The sequence below is a fragment of the Labeo rohita genome, chromosome 17, assembly GCF_022985175.1.
Source record: "Labeo rohita strain BAU-BD-2019 chromosome 17, IGBB_LRoh.1.0, whole genome shotgun sequence".
Taxonomy (NCBI): Eukaryota; Metazoa; Chordata; class Actinopteri; order Cypriniformes; family Cyprinidae; genus Labeo; species Labeo rohita.
The window spans coordinates 18,720,019-18,739,386 of NC_066885.1; the positions used below are offsets into that span (position 1 = coordinate 18,720,019).

Genomic DNA, 19,368 nt, shown 5'->3' on the forward strand with positions numbered 1-19,368 from the left:
ACTGTGTTAACCTCTATGAGGAACTTAATACGTATTTACTCAGATAGTAAGGGGAAGTGTGTTTCACATGAAGAACGGCTGAATCACGAGAGTTTTTTTTTTCTATGGTTATATAAACTTTCTTAGTTTTAATGGTTAGCTTGCTAACAAGCTTGAATAATTCTCTTTAATTCAGTTGGGGGGGGTGATGTTTTATTGTGTCTGTACAAAGATTGCAAATCATTAATGCAGCTCACAACTAAACCTGACCAGCTGCACTGCTGGTAATCAGTTATCTGCTGACTTCACATATACAGTTTTAATGCATTTAAGTATTATACATTTAAAATGTTAAATATTTTAAGTTGCACAGAGATAGCTGCACGTGTTGTGAATATGTATTTATGATTAGGCATTACAAGCACTGATGCTTTTAATACATCTGCAGTACGCATTCATATGGAAGCCCATTTCTGCCACGTAAGAGGAAAAAAAATGGTTTGCTGAATCATAATCAAGTTAGATAATTAGTCAAAATTGTGACGTACTAAGTTAAACCTGAGAAATAGTCTTTTTTTTTTTTATAATAATTTACTCAAATTGACAATTTAACTTCAATATCAACATGTATTGATATATTAACGTCATAATTTTAACTTTGTATCATAATTCTGACTTTTTCTCATAATTTATGACTTTTTTGTGTCATAAATTGGCTTCCAAATGTTAAAATTGTATTTGAACTACAAACAGATACTACTTAGTTTTTTCTGTGTTCTAATTATGCATGCAAATCTGTGTTGGTGTCACTTTATTTCAGTATAATTATTTTGCACTTGCACTGACAGGCAATATAAGTAATAGATCGATCCAAGCAGCAGAAACAAGCAGCAAATTAATATTTACTATTATAAGCGCACTACAAACAAGTTTACAATGCAAATGAAAGAGTTTCAGCTAATACTGGACCATTTTTTGCCAGTTTCTAGAAACTTAAGGTGCTGCTTTCTATTAGAAGCAGTGATGATCAAGTACAATTATGCATTTGTAACCATACCACATATTTTGTATGTTGTATATTGTACAAATTAAACAATAAGGCAAGATTAACATTTATTTTCTGATCATACTGGAAGAATAAAATCTAGTTTTGCTTCAGAAGTTGCACTGGTTTTAATTTACAATGAATCTTGGAAAGGACATTTGCTTTTTTTTCCCTCACTGTGCATAATATGTCCTAATTTGGACATAGCTACGATCACTAGATAAAATGCATAATGCATTTCATAAGTTTCAAGATGAACGTTAACCTACTAAAGTAGTGTTTGATTTCAGAGTCAGTGTCAATTGTGAAATCTAGGTGAATGGTTTGTAATCTTTTTGGCGACCTCGTTGACTGTAAATGGCGAGGTGTTTTAGCGCCCCCTGTCGCTTAGCCGCATCGCTGCGTGTTCGTAACCACTGCTGCGGAGCTTCAGCCTCGTGATATGCGGAGCCTCGACTAGTCCTTTCGACGGCTCTCCATTTCACTCAATATTTCACCCGTCGCCTTCCCGTTCACTTTGACCTCTATCTTACAACAAACAGAAGCGGGGAATGAAGCAATATTCACATCTTGGCGTCTGACACAACTTCATCCCGAGACGAAATTTGTCCTCCCTGTGTGTTTTTTCTCATCTTCTCGTCGTTCGGCGATAAACGGTAAGTATTTGTGTCGTTCGGCGAAGGGTTTGTTTCTCTGCCTGACAGACGCGTTCAGGCCTCGGGCTTCTATTCAACTTTAGCTCGCGGATTTACTGGTAAACATAAGGCCGCGTTAGTGTTACTTAGTATTTTTGTGGTTTTACCTTATAATTGTTTTCAGACCAGCTATAAATGTAGATGGGAAATATATTTAAACCCAAAACAAATGAAGTAAATGAAGTTTGGGATTAATTAGGTTTGTCGAAGTGACGCTAACAAGACGCATTTTAGCTAATCCCAGCTAACCAAACCTCGCTTCCACAAGCGATAATTTGTGTTTAAACTCATTTGCTGTGGTAACATATTGTCAAATATGAATTTAATGAGAAATTAAACGATCTTAGGTTCTGGCATGGCGTGTCATAAGCTAACATAAGCTGTCTGAACTTAAGAAAGAGGCCATCAGGACATGATTGAACGTTAACATATGACTCTTTTTTTCCCCCTAACCTGCTTTCTCTAACGTTTAACCACAGTTATGTTGTTTGATAACGTTATGTTGTTCGTGGCTAGAGATTTTCAGGGTTAATTGGGCTGTTTGTTCACCTGCTCGGCTCCCAGGATCATGTTAGATGGCCATACATGAAGTTAAACACGCGACATGATATTATAGATCAAACACAGTTTGTGTGTGTCCTATTAACGCTCAAAGGTGCTGTCTGTGTTCACTGTGAAGGTGAGGCTTTATCGTGCTGCTGTATAAGCTTGGTGTCATGATGACATCGGTTGCAATCAAGTTGTTTTTGTGACTCCTTAGTCAGCTGCACTGGCAGAAAGTCAAAGAACATCATTAGAATCATGTTTGTCCATCAGATGTCATGAATGCAAGAGCCACGAATAAGCTGAATGCCTGCTTTGCTGCTACTTTGATTATTTGAAGTTGTATTGATCTCTGTGCTGTAAGAACAACAGCAGACAGAATCTAAAAATAAAGTACTAACGTTACCTAAATTAAATTGGACTGGAACTTCAGTATTAGAAACTATGTAAATACCTTCCTTACTTTTATACCTAGCTTAGTTGGAATGTGTTTAATGCTTTATTTAACCCTATAAATGAGCTGACATAAAATAATAGTCAAAAAAATCTCATTGTTTTTGAAATGGAACACTTTACTTAGCCTTTAGACAGAATGTGAAGGAAAAAAAGGTTTGCATAAACTACAAGATTTGCTATGTTTTTTTTAAAGAAGTCTTTGATCCAAGGTGCAGCAAAAACAGTAACATTTTGAAATATTTTTTCTATTTAAAAACTGTTTTATGTTTTATATTTTAAAATGTAACTTATTCCTGTGAAGCAGAGTTTTTAGCATAATTACTCCAGTCACATACTTCAGAAATCATTGTAATGTATTAATATGCTGCTCAAAAAACATTTATTATTATGTTGAAATCAGCTGCGAGAATGTTTTTCAGAATGTTTTATCTGAAATAGAAATCCTTTGTAACATTATAAATGTCTTTATCATCACTTTTTATCCATTTTAAGTATCTTTGCATTCATTTCTATAATTTCTTTCCCAAAAAATATACTGACTCCAAGCTTTTGAATGGTATAGTGTATAATGTTACAAAAGCTTTTTATTTCAGATAAATGCTGATCTTTGGATCTTTCTATTCATCAAAGAATCCTGAAACAAATGTACTCATCTGTTTTAAAAATTGATGATTACAATAATAATAATCAGAAATGTTTCTCAGCATTGAGTGATTTCTGAAGGATCATGTCACACTGAAGACTGGAGTAATGATGCTGAAAATTTAGCTTTGATCACATGAATAAATTATATTTAAAATATGTTTAAATAAAAAGCAGTTATTTTAAATATTAAAAATAGTTCAAAATTTTGCTCTTTTGCTTATTTAGCAAAATTTTGCTCTTTTTGGTGTACTTTGGATCAAATAAATGCAGGCTTGGTGAGCAGATGAGACTTTAAAAAACATTAAAAATCTTGCTGTTCAAAAACTTTTGACTAGCAGTGTATGTTTTATGTTTTCCTGTATGATGTTTAATGCATCAAGCTTTTATGGCCCATATAGTATAAAATAGTGAAAATATAGTGCTTGCACTCAAGGAGGGGGAAAAAACATGTCAGTTTTATTCAGAGGCCCAAGTATATGCAATGTGCAGTTGTTGCAATTTATGTGTTTAAAAAGTAAGTTGAAATTTAGATATCTTGTAATCTAAGTCAGTGACATTCACAACAGTATAACGGAGGACTCTTAATGCATATTTATATCAGATATCACTCTGTGTCCACCAATAATGCATCTTAGTACGATGATACCTAAATGATTACATAAAGGTTTGTAGTTTTAATTGTAGGCAGCAAAACATAAAAAGCAATGAGATACAAGGATGACTGAGAGATTTACAAATAAATGGTCCTCAAAAGCCAGATATATTGTATTTAATACATTTTAAACATGATTTTTCTCAAAAAGTCCAGTAAATGTTTAGTTTGAAATATTAATAATAAAACTAATGACTCCTGCATTTGCTTTGTTTAAAAACAAAAAATGTATCACATCATTAAAGATTTTGCAGCAAAAATACCTTTGATCTTTTTAGTTTTATTTTTATCAATCACTGGGCGAAAGGCATGTAGTAAATTGCTTTTTCAAAGTTTTGATTGTGGTAGTATTTTGGAGGCCTTGATATTTTATCAAATATGATATAGTATGCTCTGTAGGGTTGAGTTAATTAACAATAATCAAAATCTTAACAATAACAATATGAAAATAAAATAGTTTGTTATTATTGGACTGATGGGCTGATAGACATGAAATAAACAGATCCTATTCATTTGAAGGTAGTTTAATTATAATAAACTTTGTTTTTCTTTCCAAGGGAGAGAGTAACCCAGGGCTATGGCATCAGAACTTGTTTTCTGAAGTCTAGTATATTGAATCCATTGTGTGGTTCACAATGGTCCAGTGTAACTGTTAAAAACAGGTTACAAAACCAGAAAGAGCAACTTGGGATATGTCAGCTCATGAACTTAAAAAGTTGTACTGAATGTGTGTGCTATGGAACATAATTTTCTAATCTGATTCAGGTCACAATCAGGTGACAACTTTTTAGATTAGCAAAGCTACAGTGTTCGTCTGTGATTCTGTTTTTTTTTTTTTCCTCTCCTTTCCATCCAGTAAATCCAACAGTTGCTTTGAATGTCAAGTTCAACAGGACATTCATCCTGAATCAAGTTAGTCACTTAATCTGTTGATAAGTGGATCTCTCTGTTAGTCTCTAAGAAGGTGGTGGATCTATCTGAAGCCTGCCTGTCTGTCTGTAGCCACCCGGGCAGTAAGCTATTTCACATAAATCACACAAATTTATCCTCTTGCTTGGCTCAGCTTGTCTGTCTCAGAAGAGTAATGCTGCTTTTTGCTTAATGGTTTGTTTCTCAGAACAATAAAAGCGTAGTGATTTCTCAGTTTGTATTGCCTACTGTGTGTCACTGAAAAGCTGGGCTGTTTGGGCCATACAGTGTGAGTCATTGATGAACTATTCATCATGCGAACTCTTGTTGGCCAAGCTTAGTAATCAGCTAATCATAGCGATTTCTTTCAGTGCTTTGATTACAGGCGGCAGTTCATCATGTTTATTGTCCATTTCACTCCTATTAGTATACCATTCAAGTTTGTACATCTTTAAGGAGTCATCTGCTCCACCCTTTTCATTATTACCCAAGAGTTTCCCTTTTTTTTTTTTTTTTTTTTTTTTTTAAGGCTTGTGTTTTCATATCAGCGCCAGAAGACACAAACAAGTGGGAGAATTTGGAAGTTATGGCTCAGGGCAACATAGCAGAGGATTTTGTGCTGTTTTCATCCCCCAGATGTTATTTTCAAGTTCACCTTTTGTTTTTCTCATGAAGGTGAAGACTTGATGAGACAACAAGAGGATCAGTGACTGCCCCTGTTCATTTCTCTCCTGCTGCTGGCGGGGTGACTGGGTGTTGGGTGGATTGGGAAGTGGGGCGTCATGGCGGACGTGGACCCGGACACATTGCTGGAGTGGCTGCAGATGGGACAGGGTGATGAGAGGGATATGCAACTCATTGCCCTGGAGCAGCTCTGCATGCTGTTGCTCATGTCAGACAACGTTGACCGCTGCTTCGAAACGTAAGTCTGAATACTGATAAGTTGCCATTTCAGGTGGAATGAAGGGTTTATTACTTTCATCTGAAAAATTTGAGTGTGGTACATAGTAATGTAGCTTATTAACTTGTAAAAGTGTGACAGGGTGCACTTAGTGCTAAAAAAAATGCTAGGGTTATCGGTAGCAGCCTCAAATTTTCTGATCAGTGATAAATGTAAAACTTAAGAGTCACTTGAAATTAGATGTTAAAATTAAATATTTTTGAAGTACAAAATATTGTGAAAGTTTCTGGTGAAACTTTGTTAGATATTATGAGAATTTGTGTATATTGTCTTAAAGGGATAGTTCACCCAAAAATGAAAGTTACCTTATGATTTACTCCATCAAGCCATCCTAGGTGTATATGACTTTCTTCTTTCAGACGAATACAATTGGAGATATGTTATACAGTGTTGAGGAATGGAACACCACTTTCTCATGTATGCACGTATGTTAGTGGAAGCTGGAGATTGTGAAAATTTTTTTTTTTTTTTTTTTTTTTAAATGTGTGACACTGGACTACAAAACCAGTCTTAAAGTAGAAGTCCACTTTCAAAACAAAGATTCACATATAATATATTCACCCCATTGTCATCCAAGATGTTAATGTCTTTCTTTCTTCAATCATAAAGAAATTATGTTTTTTGAGGAAAACATTTCAGCATTTTTCTTCATATAATGGACTGATATGTTGCCCCAATTTTGAACTTCCAAAATGCAGTTTAATTGCAGCTTCAAACGATCCCAAATGCGGTTGTAAACGATTCCAGCCAAGAAAGAAGGGTCTTATCTAGCGTAACAATCGGTTATTTTCATAAAAATAATATGATTTCTATACTTTTTAATGTCAAACGCTCTGCCTGAACTGTTTTTGTTCCGGTTAATGATAGTTAGGCTATGGCGAAAAACTCCCATCTCATGTTCTCCCTCAACTTCAAAATCGTCCTATATCGTTGTTTTACCTTTTTGGTTGAGGGTGTTTGATCTTCTTTGCATGTTTACTTTGCAAAGACTGGGTCAGTACTTCTGCAGTGATGTAGGATGATTTTGAAGTTATTTTTGAAGTTGAGGGAGAAAATATGATTGGAGTTTTTCGACATACACTAACTGTCTTGAGCCAGAATACACAGTTCAACGAGAGCAAGGCAAGACGAGCGTTTGAAAATAAAAAGTATTTAAATTGTATCTTTTTTTTTTTTTTTTTTTGGAAAATAACCGATCATTTCGCTAGATAAGACCCTTCTTTCTCGGCTGGGATTGTTTACAACCGCATTGGGATCATTTGAAGCCGCATTTAAACTGTGTTTTGGAAGTTCAAAATCGGGGCACCATATCAGTCCATTATATGAAGGCTGAAATGTTTTCCTCAAAAATCATAATTTCTTTACGACTGAAGAAAGACATGAACATCTTGTATGACAATGGGGTGAGTACATTATATGTGAATCTTTGTTTTGGAAGTGGACTTCTTTAAGTAGCATGGGTATATTTGTTGCAATTAGGGATGCACCGAAACGTATCGGCCGAAATGTTTGCGCGTTTTGTCAGTAAAGCCGGTTCTGTAATCAGCGGTAAATGCCATCAGGTGCGTGATTTCACATTGAGCCGTATATACTACACACAGCCGTTGTTCACTGACGAGCTGCGCAAATCCATGTTCATTATCAGTGTGAATTTGCGCAGCTCGTCAGTGAACAACGGCACCTGATGGCATTTACCGCTGATTACAGAACCGGCTTTACTGACAAAACGCGCAAGCATTTCGGCCGATACGTTTCGGTGCATCCCTAGTTGCAATAGCCAAAAATCCATTGTATGGGTCAAAATGATTGATTTTTCTTTAATGCCAAGAATCATTTGGCTATTAAGTAAAGGTCATGTTCCATGAAGTTATTTAGCAACTTTAGAGGTGATTTTTCTGAGTATTTTTTTTATTTTTTTATTTTTTTATTTTTTTTTTGCACCCTCAGATTCCAGATTTTCAGATAGTTGCATCTCAGCCAAATATTGTCTTATCAACAAAGCCATACATCAGACAAACCATACATTAATGGAAAGCTTATTTATTCAGCGTTAGGACTGTGCAAATCTCAATGTCAAAAAATGGACCCTTATGACTTTTGTGGTCCAGTGTCACATATTGGTATTTTTCTTGCACAAACGCATTGATTAGCTTCAGAAGGCCATTATTAACCACCTGGAGCCGTGTGTAGTTCTTTTTATGATGGATGGATGCACTTTATTGGATTTCAAAATTTCAACACCTGTTCACTGCCATTATAAAGCTTGGAAAATCCAGGGCATTTTTTAATATAACCCTGACTGTATGCATCTGAAAGAAGAAAGTCTCATACACTTAGGATGGCTTGAGGGTAAATCATGGGATAATTTTCATTTTTTGGTGAACTGTCCCTTTAAATAAAAAGTAAATATATGTAATTCTATAACAAGGAGTTGTGTAAATATGCACTGTTTGGTAAAAGGTTGTGAAAAGTAAAGAGTCTAAATCTACAAACTAAAATAAGTTTATTGCACATTTTAGTGTAACATTAGTGAAACTTGTTTGAATTACGTTTTAAGCTTAATGAGTACACAAAAGTCTGCTGTCATTAGATTCACACAGTAACTCACTCTAACATATATTATAAAAGGGTTAGCACTAGACTCTGACAGTTACTTCTCTTTGCTTGTCTTGAATAGTCTATAATTAAATTTGGTGATCAATTATTGGATCAGCAGTGTTGTGCTAATTTCTCAAACTGAGTAAACTAAGGCAGGACAAAAGCTGCTGAAGATGATCATGACAAACAAGGAAGCACCTTGGTTGTGTGGGAGTATTTTGATCTTAAATGTGATGATCCTACTCAGTCACAAGTGGTTTGTAAACAGCTGTAGATCATGGGTAGTGCTTACCCAAAGGGGAAATGCAACTGTCCACTTAAACCCAAGGACAACAAACTGTATGAGCTTTTTTTTGTTTGTTTTGCACAAAGTTTGCACATGCAAATTTATTTAGGTTTGTGATTTGTTTAGATTTACAGTTGATTGCCAGTCATGTAGGATAATATTTTTTGCAGCATGTCACTTGAGTAAGATGTATATAATTAGCTTTGAGTGGTTGGAGTAATGCTTTGTTTATCTAGGTTGAACAGGAGACATGTATTGGATTTCATTATTTTCTGGCTTTAAATAAAAATAGAAATTGATTTGGCACATTTTGGGTTTGTTGCATCACATCGCTGTTGTATTATCTAACAAGTTGATCTTGTATCAGCATTGTGCCTCCATATTGTGCAATCCTAACAACCCTTCCTTTCACTCTGACACTGCTGTCTCTGTACTGTAGGTGTCCTCCACGGACATTTCTCCCAGCTCTGTGTAAGATCTTCCTGGATGAGAGCGCGCCAGATAATGTGCTGGAAGTGACAGCCAGGGCCATCACCTATTACCTGGACGTGTCCGCTGAATGCACCCGCAGGATTGTGGGAGTAGATGGAGCCATTAAAGCCCTGTGTAACCGGCTAGTGGTGGTGGAGCTCAACAACAGGACCAGCAGAGATCTGGCTGAACAATGTGTAAAGGTAAATATTTCTATATTTACTGCCAAGACTTTCAGGCTTTTTTTTCAGTAATTCAGCCAGTTTGCTAATAGGAGTTTAAATGGTTGAATAGATTCCTTGTAAAACTGTAAATTTCACTATGCATGATGGTTCTACTATATACTGTCTTGTATCATCAGGTTCTGGAGCTGATCTGCACACGGGAGTCTGGAGCTGTATTTGAAGCGGGTGGTCTAAACTGTGTGTTGAGCTTTATTAGGGACAGCGGTCATCTCGTGCACAAGGACACATTGCACTCTGCCATGGCAGTAGTTTCTCGCCTCTGTAGTAAGATGGAGCCACAAGACTCTTCTCTAGAGACATGTGTGGAGTCCCTCTCTAGTTTGCTGAAACATGAAGACCACCAGGTATTACAGGAGTAACACTTAGGCTTTGATTACATCGATCTAAAAGCAAGTGAACAACAGTAAATGGTGTGAATGGGGACTAAAATGCTTTGAGCTTGTCCACTTTTGACCACTTCCAGAGGTAGTTGAAACACATTTGACTGGATTGCACTCGTACTGTGCATGCTCGTGGTCAATTGCATTCAAACAGACACTAAAGACTGCCTACTCTACACTGACTAAGCTCATTCTTAAACATTACATTCATTTCTTTCCCGAATTTGAATTACAATGAATGTGTATGTGACCCATTAAAAATAAATGTTTTTCTTTTCAGTGGTTTAGTTTTGGATGCGCATAAACAAAAGGAGATAATGGTGAAAAACTGAATAATAACACATGATAGGAATAAAATAAATAGGCCTACACAATATGTTCCAGGTAAATAATTAACAAAAGGAACAAAAAAGCTAAACAAAAACAAGTCTGTTTTGTTTTTATGGCCACGCCACGAGTTTGAGAAAAGAAAGATGACCGAAAGCACATCCTGTTTGCTTTCTTTATCTTACGAAGGCACAGTTTTGTTCTTTTTTTTTTTTTTTTTTTTTTTTTTTTTTCCCCTCTGTCATAAGGACATTTTCTGTGATTGCGCTGAAGCCTCTTGTGCACATAACATGTCATTTATAGCATTGCTAAATGGTTAGGCCTATGTTGTTAATAAATATTAGATTGAGAGATCAGAAAAAGCCCCCGTACACTGGCCCATAGATCCTCCCCAAAATGAAATCAGGATAGAAGGGGTCAAAAGTGGATGGAAGAGACTGATTAAAACACCAGGTGTGAATGGAAATGTGTCTGCCTTATCTACTTGTGGTCTGATCATCCAAAATGCATCTGAATAGCAGTTGTAAACGAGGCCTTAAGGGATAGTTCACCTGAAAACTAGTGCTATTTTTAATTTGGTTTGTGGGGTTTATGATTTTTGTATTGTTTTTTTTTTGGGTGTCTGTTTGTTTTATAGTCTCTTATGCTCACCAACGTTGCATTTATTTAAATACAGTATTATTTATTTAAATTACCTTTTTTCCAGTTTTTATTTAATTTTTTTTTTTCCCAGTTACAGCTAAGCTGTCATTACTCTAGTCGTCAGTGCCTCATGATTTTCCACAAGTCATTCTTTGAATAGATGGTTCAAAAGAATAGTTTATTTGAAATAGAAATATTTTGTAATATTGTACACTGCTGTTCAAAAGTTAGGGATCAGTAAGATTTTTGTAATGTGTTTTTTCTGCTCATCAAGGCTGTTTATTTGATTCAAAATACACAAAAATAGTAATATTGTGAAATATTATTGAAATGACAGGTTTTTTTTTTTTTTAGTAACTAGTAAATGTTACTTTTTAATGCAATAATGATTTCTGAATGGAAGTGTTTATTTCTTTCTTTAATAAGAAGTTAAAAATTACTGACCCTAAACTTTTGAATGGTATTTTAAGTAGCAATTGATTAATAAAAATACAATCAGGTTTATACTTTTCTGTTCCATAGTTATAAAGGCTTGGTTGGTAAAATTATACATAAATGTTATGTAAACAGCTGAGTGGTAATTATTGTTTTGGTGTCATCCACAGGTGTCTGATGGAGCTCTGCGTTGTTTCGCTTCACTGGCGGACCGGTTTACAAGGCGTGGAGTTGATCCAGCCCCATTAGCTAAGCATGGACTGACAGAAGAACTGCTGTCCCGTATGGCTGCGGCAGGAGGGACAGCATCTGGACCCTCCTCCACCTGCAAGCCTGGCAGGACCTCTAGTGGAGCCACTCCATCTGCTGCAGACTCTAAACTGAGCAACCAAGTGTCTACTATTGTCAGCCTTCTGTCCACACTATGCAGAGGCTCACCACTTGTCACACATGTAAGATGTATATTCTCACAGGAACATGCTTTCCATTTGCTAGATGTCACAAGTACTGTGTGTTTCCTTCAAGTGACTTCAAGAGACATTTTATGAATGTTTGTGTTGCATCTCCTCTTTCAGGATCTTCTGCGCTCAGAGCTGCCTGACTCTATGGAGAGTGCTCTGCAGGGGGATGAGCGCTGTGTGCTGGACACCATGCGGCTGGTGGACTTACTGCTGGTGCTGCTCTTTGAGGGCCGCAAGGCTTTGCCCAAATCCACAGCTGGTTCTACCGGCCGTATCCCTGGTCTGCGGCGTCTCGACAGCTCCGGGGAACGCTCCCACCGACAGCTTATTGACTGTATACGCAGCAAAGACACCGATGCTCTCATTGATGCCATTGACACCGGTGGTAAGTGTTCAAGTAGTGTTTGCAAGATCAATATTTTGGATAGGGGTGGACTTTGAGGTCACATTTTGACTAATATGTGCTGTTATGTTTTATTTCCTTCCAAGCATTTGAAGTGAATTTCATGGATGATGTAGGACAGACCCTCTTGAACTGGGCATCTGCTTTTGGAACACAAGAGATGGTAAGAGGTGTTATTTATGTTTTTTTTTTTAATTTCTGAAATTGCCTTCAGACACAGTGCAACAGCATGAGCAAACAAACAGCAGGCTTGTGAATAAAGGTTGCACACTGAATTTAGGACAGCATTGTGCAATATGGTTATGTGGAGGAGACACAACTAAATAGGCGAGACTGTAATGCTGGCTGACGTGCCACCAGCAGCAGTGTTACAAATGCCATGCATAATGAAAACTAATACAGCCTGATTTCTTGACCCCCTTTGTTGTCTGGTGATGCCTTGTGTAAGTTAGAAAAATGGGGTCAGTGCAACAGATGAACATTGTTTTCTAAGGGTTGCAAGCTCACACACTCTATTCTGGCCTGCTTAAGGTGGAGTTCCTCTGCGAGAGGGGTGCTGATGTCAATAGAGGCCAGAGGTCATCCTCTCTGCACTATGCTGCCTGTTTTGGCAGGCCACAAGTAGCCAAGGTAAAGTTTTTGACGTGACTTTGAGTCTTTTTAGTTATTATACATTGTTTTTAATGCATTTTATGACAATTGTTTTCCCAATAGACATTACTGCGCCATGGGGCCAACCCTGACCTGAGAGATGAAGATGGGAAAACTCCGTTAGACAAAGCTAGAGAGAGAGGGCACAGCGAGGTTGTAGCAATTCTCCAGTCTCCTGGTGAGTCCATCAGCTTTCATCTCTACCTTATGACATTCGTTAACCACTGTCAGTTGAGCATCTCAGACCAGCCAGACACAGCAGCATTGGCTCAACCAATAGTGTGAATGGCATAGAAATTACAACCTTGTGCTTGAATGCAGTCACCATTAATTTTGTAATGGTGAATTCTAGGGAATTTGTTATATTTTCCAAATAAAAGTGTTTTTTGTGTTTGAAATAGGAGACTGGATGTGTCCTGTCAACAAGGGGGATGACAAGAAAAAGAAGGATGTTAATAAAGAAGAGGAAGAGGGCAGTGAGCCGAAAGGTGACCCTGAGATGGCGCCTATCTACCTGAAAAGGCTGCTTCCAGTATTTGCACAGACCTTTCAGCAAACCATGCTGCCTTCAATAAGGTGAGGGTGAGAGGTTTGTCAGTGCCAAGCACATTTTTAAAAAGATAACCTGTGTAGTGGTATTTTTGTATTTTGTTTTGTATTGAACTGTCGGTAGGACATCAGTACTTCCCTTTTAATGATTATTTGTGTCATTTCTTTCACAGGAAAGCTAGTTTAGCTCTGATCAGAAAGATGGTGCACTACAGTTCTGAAGTTCTACTTAAGGAAGTGTGTGACTCCGATGCTGGACATAACTTACCCACTGTACTTGTGGAGATCACTGCGACTGTGCTGGATCAGGAGGTTGGATATTTTAGTCTTTCCCTCCTGGTGATCTTGTCTGAAATTTAATAGGTTTGAAGTTAAGTCTTACTGACCTTTATACTCTACTCCTTTTTCACAGGATGATGATGATGGTCACCTGCTGGCACTGCAGATCATTAGGGATCTAGTGGATAAGGGAGGTGACGTGTTCTTAGATCAGCTTGCCAGGCTGGGTGTCATTAATAAGGTGTCCACTCTGGCAGGACCCACATCAGATGATGAAAATGAGGAAGAGGCCAAACCTGAGAAGGTCAGACTCAGCTCATTCCAAATTATTATTTCTTGTGTGTGTGTGTGTCCAAAAAGTCTATTGATGAAGAACTCAGAATTTGTTCTGAAATGAATAAGTCTGTCTCATTTTCCAGGATGATGAACCACAAGAGGATGCCAAAGAGATCCAGCAGGGGAAGCCTTACCACTGGAGAGACTGGTCCATCATCAGAGGCAGGGACTGCCTTTATATCTGGAGTGATGCAGCTGCTTTGGAGCTTTCCAATGGCAGCAATGGTTGGTTCCGCTTTATCCTGGATGGTAAACTGGCTACTATGTACTCCAGTGGAAGCCCAGAGGGTGGCTCTGACAGCTCGGGTAGGTCTCCTGCAAACAAACTGATTGATCAGTGTAGGGCTGCAACGATTCCCTGATTTTTACTTGAGTATTCATTATAAAAATAAAAAACAAATTTCATTTCATTCAATCGTTCATTTTGCCACTTTTTATAATGTTGATCTGGGAACACGGTGTGTGCTAATTTAGTCAGATTTGTAAGGTCAATAATTTATAAACCTGCAAAAGCACAGAAGACGACATCAATATCTTTCTCAATATGCTAACTGTTCATCACGATTTCAAAATAAAAGTTTAAACCCTCACTCTGAGTTTACACATTTTGATGTCCAAATATTCAAGAAATTACAGTGCCTGTAGCTTTTCTATCATAAAGAAATTGCCAAATATTACTGATTAAGTGGACATTTTAATTAAATCTTGTTTAGACAATATTAAACAAGGATTAGATCGTGCAGTAAAGTGTAAAAATATTCGTCTGGCCGTCAGGTGCCTTCTGCAGTCATTTGTTATAATACATCATGTGCATTGGTTCTGTTGTGTATAATGCATTGTGTTTTTAATAGTCCTGTTCAATAAAACCATATGATAACTTGCTTTTGATACATAATTTGAACTAATTATTATTGCCTCATTGCTATTATTGCATGTTTTTTTTGTAATTTTAAAGGCTGTTGTTCACTTAGGTCTGTTTTTGTTACTACAAAAATATATGTAATTATCTGATTACTCGATTAATTGTCAGAATAATCAACAGATTACTCGATTACTAAAATAATTGTTAGTGACAGACCTAGATCAAAGAAAGAACAGCTATATTAAGCTCTGTTAAATTATGACTGGCTTCTGTGAGCTATAGTAGCTGATGTCGTCTTCCCTTCCCTCCTATAGAGAGCAGAAGTGAGTTTCTGGAAAAGCTGCAGCGTGCCAGAAGTCAGGTCAAACCAGTTACAGCCAGCCAGCCCATCCTGTCCACACAGGGTCCCACCAAACTCACTGTGGGCAACTGGTCTCTAACTTGCCTGAAAGAGGGTGAGATTGCAATCCATAACTCAGATGGCCAGCAGGCCACCATCCTCAAAGAGGATCTACCAGGCTTTGTATTTGAGTCAAACCGAGGCACAAAGCACTCTTTCACTGCAGAAACATCTCTAGGTAAGTTTGGAATAATGGTTCTAAAACATTAGACAAAACATTTTGCCAGTGTCTTTCCTCAGTTGCTCAATTAGTGGGTCCTTCGTTTATCACAGGGTCTGAGTTTGTTACTGGCTGGACTGGTAAACGAGGAAGAAAGCTCAAATCCAAATTGGAAAAAACTAAACAAAAGGTAGGATTACAGAGTTTTCCTTTTATCCTTTAGCAGGACTGACACATTTGATTGTGCATATTTGAGTCATTGTTACATTGTTATTCTTACTGACCCCAGACTGTTATAGTGGGATAATAACATTACTCAACTAACACTTCACCTCTGTGTATTTAGGTAAAAACCATGGCCAGAGATCTGTATGATGATCACTTCAAGGCTGTGGAGAGTATGCCAAGAGGTGTCGTGGTCACTCTGAGAAACATCGCTACACAGCTAGAGTCTGCTTGGGAGCTGCATACTAACAGACAGGTAGAATTATTCTAAACACTTTATCTACCCATAGAAAATACTTTTGTCGTAATTTATTTTAGTTCCCATGTAAGGTCAAAAAGACCATAACAGTGAGTTTGATGCTTGTTTCTTCAGTGCATTGAAGGTGAAAACACATGGCGAGACCTCATGAAAACCGCTCTGGAGAATTTAATAGTCGTTCTCAAAGATGAGAACACCATTTCTCCTTATGAAATGTGCAGCAGCGGCCTCGTGCAAGCACTTTTTACTGTCCTCAGCAATGTGAGTCATGCTCAATTTATCTGTCAGCTGTAAACATGCTGTCTGCCTTTGTTCCCAATACTCATTAACCTTTTACTTACTACATTTTCCTCGCAGAGTGTGGAGCTAGACATGAAACATGATTGTAAGCCTCTGATGGAAAGAATAAATGTGTTTAAGACTGCGTTTACTGAAAATGAAGATGACGAAAGGTAAAGTATATCTTCTGTTACACACAACTGTAATTGAGCCATCTGAGTCTCAACCACACGCTTATTTGTCTGATTTGAACACAATGAGAGAATTTGTTTTCCTGTAGTCTGTCTTATATTTAAATTGTTTCTTCTTCTAGCCGACCAGCAGTTGCCTTAATCCGCAAACTGATAGCGGTGTTGGAGTCAATAGAGCGGCTACCTCTCCACTTATATGATACGCCAGGCTCGACGTATAACTTACAGGTCAGTCTCCATGTTTGGGTGCATACAAAACAGTGACATCTTTCATTATCAATGGTGATATTTCATTAAAATCTTTTTTTCTGTCAGATACTGACAAGGAGGTTACGCTTCCGCTTGGAGCGTGCTCCAGGTGAAACGGCCCTGATTGACCGAACTGGTCGAATGCTAAAGATGGAGCCACTGGCCACTGTCGAGTCACTGGAGCAGTATCTGCTCAAAATGGTAGGAAAGCTTTTTTGGTTTATTTCTTTCATTATTCTATATTTACTCAGCTGTATCTGTACAGGCATCTGAAAAAAGGTCATAACTTTGTCTCATCCCTTTTTCCCCAGGTGGCCAAGCAGTGGTATGACTTTGACAGGTCCTCATTCATCTTTGTTAGGAAGCTTAGAGAGGGTCAGAGCTTCACCTTCAGGCACCAGCATGACTTTGATGAGAATGGAATTGTATACTGGATTGGTACCAATGCAAAGTGAGCTACTGTGCATGATCATTTATATAGATTTATATAGATCATAATTGTTCTAGAGCTGCCCCTAATAGTTGACGAGAAGATGTTGGTCGACCAAAATTTTATTTATCCCTTAGTCACAAAAAAAAAAAAACAGTCCATGACAAACGCTTACCTAGCATTCATTAACCTCAAATATGGCTTTTTATCTGAAATATGCAAGTAGTAGCAGCTTTACATGGCTGCTCAATCTAATGTTAACCTAGAAAAATGTTCACTATTGAAGTGTCTGTGCGGAGTGTGGAAGCTGAGCAGTAGTGCACTCGTATGAAAGATGGAGGCGCCGGTGCAGTCACTTGCTCTTAAAATACTCTGTTATTTTTGGTCATACAAATAAAAGTAATACTCAAATCTTTATCTGTAAAGACTCAGAATAACAACGAAGCATTGCGCTTTTTTAAAATGATGAAAGCAAACAGGATGCGCTTTCTGCCACCTCTGTCTCTTTGAACTTGAGCGTGAAACTTTGAAACTGTGTATACTTGCCTTACAGACATGAAAAATATATCTATGGAGTCTGAAATGTTGACTTTTAAATGAACCAATTCAAATAGAAAACAGATATTCTCGGATTATGTAATCCATATGAAACGTGCATACAGGTGTATCACTACTACAGAGCTGAAGATCAGTGTCGCTGACTTCAAAGAAAGCACTAGTTTATTAATAAATTATTGAAACGTTAATGCAGTCTCCTTGCTGTTTTTCCATGTCACGTTCATAATCATTATATCTGCCGGTGTGCTGTGGCACTTGACTGTGCTGTTGACACTTATTAGGCTATGTAAGCAATTAAAAGCTCATTATTTTGATTTATATAGTTTATTAGTAAACATGCGAATAATAGTTGACTGATGCTTAAAATGAATGTTTGCTAGTCGACCAGTCAAGGGCAGCCCTAAATTGTTTATTCTCATACTTTGAACCCCATTTAAACAATGTTTAAATAAAGAATCCTTTTCTGTTTGGCTACAGGACTGCATATGAATGGGTGAACCCTGCTGCTTACGGATTAGTGGTTGTGACTTCCTCTGAGGGCAGAAACTTGCCGTACGGCCGACTTGAAGACATCCTGAGCCGAGACAGCTCCGCCCTCAATTGTCACACCAACGATGACAAAAATGCCTGGTTTGCCATCGATCTTGGTTTATGGGTCATCCCCTCTGCATACACACTTCGCCACGCTCGTGGATACGGTCGATCTGCCCTTCGGAACTGGGTATTTCAAGTGTCCAAAGATGGTCAGAACTGGATGACTCTCTACACCCATGTGGATGACAGCTCTCTCAATGAGCCAGGGTATGTGTGCTATAACCTACTTTGACTTGACTATATGTAACCATGGACCACAAAACCAGTCTTGAGTAGCATATTTGTAGCAGTAGCCAAAAATACATTGTATGGGTCAGAACTATTAATTTTTCTTTTATGCCAAAAATCATTAGGATATTAAATAAAGATCATGTTCCATGAAAATATGTACATTTCCTACCATAAATACTTAAAACTTAATTTTTGATTAGTAATATGCATTGCTAAGAACTTCATTTGGACAACTTTAAAGACGATTTTCTCAATATTTAGATTTTTTATTTTTTTTTATTTTTTTTTTTTTTTTGCACCTTTAGATTCTCAAAATAAATTTTCAAATAGTCGCCAATAGCAACCAAATGTTGTCCTGTCCTAACAAACCATAAATCAATGGAAAGCTTATGATGATGTATAATTCTCAATTTAAAAAAATGGACCCTTATAACTGGTTTTGCGGTCCAGGGTCACTTGTCTTTTTTTGTGCATCTACTAATGACTCATTACCGCCTTAGGTCGACAGCCACATGGCCTCTGGATCCATCCAAAGATGAGAAGCAGGGCTGGAGACACATTCGTATTAAACAGATGGGGAAGAATGCCAGCGGACAAACACACTACCTCTCCCTGTCGGGTCTTGAGATCTATGGCACTGTTACTGGCGTCTGTGAGGACCAGCTGGGTAAGTACCAATAATTTCTGAAAACTACACTTTGTCTCATTGTAATCCAATTATAATATTTATGCTTAGTCAAAGAGCTGTTTGTTTGTAAGGATATGAGTATTTGATCTGAATGACATTTTGATTTAAAATAACATGGTTAAAAAATTAAATGTATGCATGGTTGAATTGTTCACAGTTAAGACAATAAAAAATTCCATTTTGTGCCGACTTTAACGAGTCATCTCATCACGATGGCGTTTGATCATGTAAATTAAATTATTAACATGTGAACTGGGAGTTGAGTCATTGAAAGAGAGCTATTTAGCAAACATG

At 37.4% G+C, this 19,368-nt stretch overlaps 1 protein-coding gene across 8 annotated transcripts in view; it reads left to right on the plus strand.

The window, feature by feature from the left end:
• The first annotated feature begins 1,422 nt into the window (after positions 1–1,422).
• The window catches only part of hectd1 (HECT domain containing 1), a 34,581-nt gene continuing 16,635 nt past the window's right edge, over positions 1,423–19,368 (plus strand). For 5 of the 8 annotated variants that reach the window (XM_051133691.1, XM_051133693.1, XM_051133696.1 and 2 more), the window contains exons 1-23: positions 1,423–1,680; positions 5,600–5,846; positions 9,209–9,443; positions 9,602–9,829; positions 11,440–11,721; positions 11,845–12,115; positions 12,220–12,296; positions 12,665–12,763; positions 12,848–12,962; positions 13,186–13,360; positions 13,507–13,645; positions 13,746–13,916; positions 14,032–14,254; positions 15,125–15,388; positions 15,484–15,560; positions 15,717–15,851; positions 15,969–16,115; positions 16,212–16,306; positions 16,447–16,552; positions 16,640–16,774; positions 16,885–17,024; positions 18,039–18,362; positions 18,887–19,053. In XM_051133691.1, coding sequence (XP_050989648.1) covers positions 5,707–5,846; positions 9,209–9,443; positions 9,602–9,829; positions 11,440–11,721; positions 11,845–12,115; positions 12,220–12,296; positions 12,665–12,763; positions 12,848–12,962; positions 13,186–13,360; positions 13,507–13,645; positions 13,746–13,916; positions 14,032–14,254; positions 15,125–15,388; positions 15,484–15,560; positions 15,717–15,851; positions 15,969–16,115; positions 16,212–16,306; positions 16,447–16,552; positions 16,640–16,774; positions 16,885–17,024; positions 18,039–18,362; positions 18,887–19,053 — 3,745 coding nt within the window. In that variant the 5' untranslated portion in view covers positions 1,423–1,680; positions 5,600–5,706. The remainder of the gene's footprint in view (positions 1,681–5,599; positions 5,847–9,208; positions 9,444–9,601; positions 9,830–11,439; positions 11,722–11,844; positions 12,116–12,219; positions 12,297–12,664; positions 12,764–12,847; positions 12,963–13,185; positions 13,361–13,506; positions 13,646–13,745; positions 13,917–14,031; positions 14,255–15,124; positions 15,389–15,483; positions 15,561–15,716; positions 15,852–15,968; positions 16,116–16,211; positions 16,307–16,446; positions 16,553–16,639; positions 16,775–16,884; positions 17,025–18,038; positions 18,363–18,886; positions 19,054–19,368) is intronic. The other 3 variants (XM_051133695.1, XM_051133692.1, XM_051133697.1) reach the window with 1 other exon arrangement.